The sequence below is a fragment of the Pezoporus flaviventris genome, unplaced genomic scaffold, assembly GCF_033815535.1.
Source record: "Pezoporus flaviventris isolate CSIRO_AGI_PZ_B2104156 unplaced genomic scaffold, CSIRO_AGI_Pfla_v1 ptg000031l, whole genome shotgun sequence".
NCBI lineage: Eukaryota > Metazoa > Chordata > Aves > Psittaciformes > Psittacidae > Pezoporus > Pezoporus flaviventris.
Genome location: NW_026892579.1, coordinates 17,205,251 through 17,211,876, shown reverse-complemented (window position 1 = coordinate 17,211,876; position 6,626 = coordinate 17,205,251). Strand labels below are relative to the sequence as shown.

Here is a 6,626-nt window from a genome sequence, read left to right as displayed (position 1 = left end):
TATAGAATCATTGGGTTAGTATTGAGTGCAGTATTACAATGGAGGAAGACCTTTTGTATCCAAAGCTTTTCATTGGAAGAGTGTAGCTGGCAGCCCTTTGAGAGGCTTACTTATTACTGAAGAATAGGTCTGCTTCTGTCCACCACACGTATTTCTACAGGATTCAGACTAAAAACTCTTAGTGGACATGAGTATTGGAAAACTTTCTAGAGTGGGAATTCAAGGAGCAGGGTTTATGGAGATGTGCATAACAGTGAAACTGTAAAGCATTGGGTATCGATTTTTGAGGGATTCTGTTGCTAGCTGTCTACATAAAATAGTTGACTGGACTAAAGGCATTTCTCTTCAGTGTCAATGCAGCAACCCATAGCTATTTCCATTAAGTCTTTCCTCTAATTGTCTTCACTCTAAAACCAGCTGCAGAATAGTCTCTAGCAATTTGTCTTCATGCAGGGAGGCAGCAGTAATAAAGCATGCCAAGAACAGATTTCAGGACTTCTTGGAAGAATCAATCAAGAGGCATTGCAGGAGCAAAATTAGCTTCGATGGGGAAGATGGGCAAAGTTTTGGTGACGTCTGGTACATACATCCTCTCCCGTCAGAGTTTGACAGTACAATGCTGTGCCACCAAAAACAACCCCATCTCAGTCTTTAGGAAGAAGAGCCTGAAGTGGAAGTCAGTCACAACCTTATAGGATGGAAGAAAAAGGCCAAAAGACCAGAAGAGGAAAAAAAAACCCATACTTGGGATTTCCATAAAATTTAAGCCTTGGCAGGGCTTAGGCAGCAAAAGCTCTCGTTATCAGAACCTCAGCTCCCGTGGCCCTGATTTCTCACAAAATCCGATTTTGGTAACTCAGCTTTTTTAAACCTTGTCTCTCAAAGATACCAATTCTGAAGGTACTTGAGGTGGCTCTTTAACCCAGCTGAAGAAGGGTAGCTGTGTCAAAAGTCTGTGTTTCTGTCTGAAGACTTGAGTCTCAGTTCCTGTGGCCTCCTTTTCAAAGACTCAGTCTAACACATCCTAAATTAACTCACCAGGCAACAGAGTGTGAAATCGGACATGACCGATCGATCCTTGGGCATTGATTCAAAGCAAAACTAATGGAATGTAAAGAAAATGTAAGAATCTATCGTGCCGTAAAGGCTGCCTATTTGGCCATTTTGTAAAATAAAATGTCATTTGGGAGCTGAGTGGAGGTGTAATATTTGAAGAACCAGCTAAAACAAGGCATAGGGATATTGCAAACTACTGCTGTGCAGCTTGAGCCTTGAGGGAATGGTTTTGTTAGATTCCACTGACTAAAATAATTGCATGATAATTTTGGCTAGAGGCACCATCCTATCATCTGATGATTTTCAAGCTGTGCATGGGTAGTTTAGGCTGAGTTATCCAGCTACAAAGATCCGAGAAGTCTGCTCAGCATACCACATCTATGTTTTGGCTCTTGGGAAAAAATCGCATGTCCTAGCACTGTTGAAGCAAGGTCTCTGAGCTACAGTAATCCGCAGCACTGAGTGCTCCGTCTGCAATGCTCTAAGACAACCCAAGGGCTTTCTCATAAGGTAAGTGGCAGAAAAATAATTCTTCCCAGGACAGTATGAAGCAGGCAGGTGCCTGTTAGAGGTGAAGCAATGCAAATTAAATCCAGGAGTAGCTGGATTTTAGCATTTAACTTTCTGTGACCAGAAGTTTAAAGTTTTAACTCTGCTTTTTCAAACCTGGCATAAATTTAGGATAGATGTAATTTGAACAGTTGCGGATAATCAAATGAACTTTAAAATAACGAAGTAACAAAAACAAGGAATAAAGGAACTTCTTCCAAGAGAAATAGTAGATTTTCACCTGGTTCGAACTGATTACCCACATGCATTTTTATTGTTTGAAATAACTATATAAAAATAGCTGAAATAACTATATAAGAAAAGCTAGTCAGTATAATGAGAAATGTCTTGGGTATGTACTATCTACACTAAAAATGGATTATTTTTAGTATACTAGAATTTGTAGTCTACTAATAGACGGGAAATAATGATGTAATTGATATTTGAGATTACTCTCTTACAATAAATAGCAATTACTCTGTTACACAGAATTCAAATACGACGAGGGAAGGGGAAGATGGAAAAATTGGGTGCACATTGCTATGACAAGGTTGTAAACAAGTTTGGGCTGATTTCTTAGAAACTCCATCTCTTTTGGCTCTAGGCTAACTACTTCAGTTTAGACACAACATTCACCATGTCAATATTTATACTGTGGTTCTACCATTTTTGATTTGAGGGAAAGTGTCTTATAGAGTGAATCAAACCACTCTTGCTTTTCCCTGTCAGCTGTTACAAAGGAAAGCTCAGGATAGAATTGCTTAAACAGTAGTAGAAACAACTTAAAAAAACAAGTACTTGTAGAGCCAGAGTGATATGTTTATCCTCCTCTTCCTGTCCTCTCATTACCCCAGATGGTCATAAGCATTTTCTGTAACAGTATGGGAAGTGATAATTCCTACTACTAGAGGAATGATAGCATTTCATCTCTGAGATTAAAACATGTCTGCTTTCCCATTTATTCCTGCATTTATGTTTTGCCAGCTCACTTGGATTTATTTTTTGGTTTGTTTTGTTTTTGTTGGAGTAGTATCAATTTCAGCAAGGGACCAGCCATTTGCAAAGCAGCCAATATGCCCAAAGCTCCTTTGGTTAACTGTTGTGTTGCCATCAGAAGCGGCACAAAGCAATCGGCGTCACTCATTTGTACTTGGCGTCTTGAGTACTCTGGCTTTGGGAGTTTGCTGTATGTCAACCTCTACATCTTGCTTTACTGAAAGTGAACTCTTCTGTATCAGCACTTCCAAGGTTGGAAAATCAGGTTCAGCGTTGTTAGCATGAGATGTAATGTTTTCCAGCAAACATTTCAGCATGTGAACATCTTTGCACTCATCCAAACCTATGACATTGCAACAATTTGATTTCTGCTCTGAATAAAATTCATAGGAAGTCAGAAGAAAGTTCTCACATTGATCTTTAAAAATGAGGAAAATTGACTATCATAGTTACTGTTGACTTCTTTTTTTCATGTAATTTATTTCAGTGGTACACAGGGGAGGAAAGGAGTGAGCAAAAAAGATGCTCCAGGTGCATTAGAGCACCTAGGAAATTGCTTCGCTAGCTAGGTTTCCTCAGCCAGTTCCCTGTGTCAAAAGGGAAGTTCATTGTGAAAATTCAAATCCCAGATATAATAGGATCTGTAGGATGCCTGTGCAGAGAATGACTGCACTGTTGGTTACAACTCAAAATCTTTACACTCAGTGTGGTTAAACACATCCCCCAGGCAAAATTGTATGACATGGGATGATATCATAAACCTTAATCAAGCTATATTGATATATGATGTGGTGATATCACCCAGCTGTACTGTCAGTTAAAATTGTGCAAAATTTTGGGTGCTGCAGCCAGCCACTCTCACCAAAAGCTTAGAAAGTGCTTTTCACTAATGGCTTAGTGGAATTTGGGAAGTTTTGAAAGTACAGTAGCAGAAAAAAATCAAGTGCAAACCCTAAGGTAGATATGATCCCAGTTGCTTCAATATTTTATTACCATGTTAGCAGAAAATATTCTAGGGACACAATACTGAATGTGCAGTGTATTCATAAATAGACAAATACCTCACATTTCAATTCCCTACGTTACCTGAAACTCCCAAATAGTTTCCAGAGAAGCAGCCTGGAAATCAAGCATCTGGCAGCAGCATCTGGCAGCAGAAGACAGATGAATTTGCTGATGAATCAAAGAGATTCTGGGAAAGTGGTAGTTAAAAAGATCATTTAACAGTCACAGCAAAAAAAGTCCGAATCGCTCCATTGTGTAATCCCTGATTTATTTATCTCATATGTTAAAATTTATAATCAAGACAAAGTCTTGGTGATTCAGTAAGACTTTAAATGCATAAAATTAAAGCCATTAATCCTAGAAGCACTCTTACTTTATTAATATTATCCTAGAACTGAGACTATACATGTGCAGCTATGTGTAAATTAAGTATCTATTTGTAGTTTTAGGAATCCAAGCAAGAAACCTGTGGTTTGTTACCCTGGTAGAGGGGAAAATATTGGATGGATGGCACTAATAATGCTGCTGCCTTGGGGTACAGAATGAAACAGTTTTTTCTTGCAGTTATAGGATACTTCTCAAAACTTTTTCAGACAATTTATCGAAGCCATGAGCATTATACATAATGGCAAAACTAAGGCAGAGCCATAGTGGAATGGAGTGGGTGTAGAATTAAATTGCAGCTGGTAACGGATTTGCAAAGTGAGAAAAATTGTCTTCTTTCCTAGTGGGAAGAAAATAGTGTAAAACTGTAGGCAGATACAAAGTACTGTGGTTTACAGCTGAAATCAATCTCTTTCATGCTTAGAATAATCTCATGTTTGCATTTTTCATCGGTAATCATGAAGTCTGCATTCAGTTAAAGACCTGGTAAGTAGAAAATAATGATAAATTTCAAAGAGCTCTCCTGCTATGAGAAGAATGTATATGAAAGGTGATTATTTATACAAAACAAAAAAAAAAAACTTAAACAAAACTAACAAAAACCAACCCCAACCTCCCCTCCTCAAAACCCCCCAAAAAAACCCAACCACTAAAAAGGGCCATTTCATGGGAAATCCAGTATTGCATTAAGGCAACATTTTTTTTTGCATTCAGAGATGAACTTGTGACCATGGGCGATTGGAACCTGTTGGGCAGCATCCTTGAAGAAGTGCACATCCACTCTACCATAGTTGGCAAAATCTGGCTCACAATCCTGTTCATATTTCGGATGCTGGTGCTGGGAGTGGCTGCTGAAGATGTCTGGGATGATGAGCAGTCTGAGTTCATCTGCAACACAGAGCAACCTGGCTGCAACAATATCTGTTATGACCAGGCCTTCCCCATCTCTTTGATCAGATACTGGGTACTGCAGATCATATTTGTCTCTTCTCCATCACTAGTTTACATGGGCCATGCACTCTACAGGTTAAGGGCTCTCGAGAAAGAGCGACAGAAGAAGAAAGCCCACCTGCGAGCTCAGCTAGAAGACCTGGAACCCATGCCTGAGGAGCACAGGAGAGTGGAGAGAGAACTGCGTAAGCTGGAGGAACAGAAGAAAGTGAATAAGGCACCCCTGAGAGGGTCCCTGCTGCGCACCTATGTCCTACATATCCTGACCCGATCTGTGGTCGAAGTGGGCTTTATGATAGGTCAGTATCTTTTATATGGGTTTCACATGCCCCCCCTTTACAAATGCACTCGGTCCCCTTGCCCTAACACGGTGGATTGTTTTGTGTCCCGACCAACAGAGAAGACCATCTTCATGGTCTTCATGAACAGCATTGCTGCTGTCTCTCTGTTCCTCAACCTCCTAGAAATCGCCCACCTGGGCCTCAAGAAGATCAAGAAAAGCCTCTACTGGCGTCCGCCACGACTGGAGGAGGAGGCCAGCCTCTGCAACTCCAAGAAGAGCTCCGTGGTGCAGCCAGCCTCCCTGACCAGCAACGCCTCTCCTCTGCGGCCTTCCACAGCTCCGCAGCCTCCCATTGCTCCCGCTACTGCCGCTCCCGCGGGGCAGCCGGATGTTCAGCCGGGCCGCCAGCACCGCGGAGAGCTCCGCAGCGCCCCGCCGGCCCGCCGGCGGCACAGCGCAGGGCAGCACCACGGACAGCAGCCGCCGCCCTCCTCCAGCAGCGACGAGGCGTCGCGGGCACCCAGCACGGCGGCCTTAGCCCGCCGGGCGCCCCGCAGGCACAGCCGGGGCAGCGGCTGCCGCGACCGCGATGAGGAACGCGGAGAATCCCCGGACAGCGGGCACTGCCCGGGCACCCGCAACTCCAGCTTCCTCTCCCACGTCCTCACCGGGAGCCGGGAAAGCAGCGACAGCGACAGCGCCGCCTCCTGTGGAGACCCCGGCCGCGGCTCGGGCTCCGGCTCGGAGGGGAAGTGCCGGGAGGAGGACAGCCCGACCAGCAGCCCGCCGCCGGCCGCCGCCATGGGCCGACGTGTGTCGATGGCAAGTAGCGCCCTGCGGCCCAAGGGGAAGCCCAAGGGAGGGGGTGGCGGCGGATCCTGGGCCGGGGCTGGCACCCCCGGCTGCCTGTCAGGGCCCCGGGGAGGAGGGGGCAAGCCGGGGGCAGGGAGGCTTGGGCTGCGCTTCCGACCCTAACACCACTCTAACACCACGCATCCTCACGATCAACCCAAGCTCCCGCACATTCTGTCCCCTTCTCTGGTGAGAACAAAAGCATCGCTAAGAAATTATTGAGTGCTGAGGATCATTAAGTCACCGAATCTGAGCTTCTTTATACTCCCTACATCATCCCAATCAAATTCTGAGGACTGTCTAAAGGGAAACTTGTCCAGCTCCACTGACACTGTGAGAAAGAGGATCCTTGAGTACAGAGAGTGGTTAGAAGCAGAAGGCACTGTTACACATTGCTTATCAAAAAACTGTTCACTGGTTCCAGTTTTCATGGAGTTACAGTTTGTGCAGTATGCAGTCAGCATAAGTCATGTTAAATTGTCACTTTAGGTGCAATTTAATCACTTTTTATGCCACTATCTCTAATACAGGGAGAGGGCTTAGAGTCCAA

General features: G+C 44.0%; 1 protein-coding gene across 1 annotated transcript; it reads left to right on the top strand.

The window, feature by feature from the left end:
* Positions 1 to 722: 722 nt before the first annotated feature.
* GJA10 (gap junction protein alpha 10) lies at positions 723 to 6,199 on the top strand. Its single transcript, XM_061461779.1, has 2 exons — positions 723 to 1,122; positions 4,705 to 6,199. The coding sequence occupies exon 2, from the start codon at positions 4,721 to 4,723 to the stop codon at positions 6,197 to 6,199; it is 1,479 nt and encodes a 492-aa protein (XP_061317763.1). The 5' UTR covers positions 723 to 1,122; positions 4,705 to 4,720.
* Positions 6,200 to 6,626: the final 427 nt, after the last annotated feature.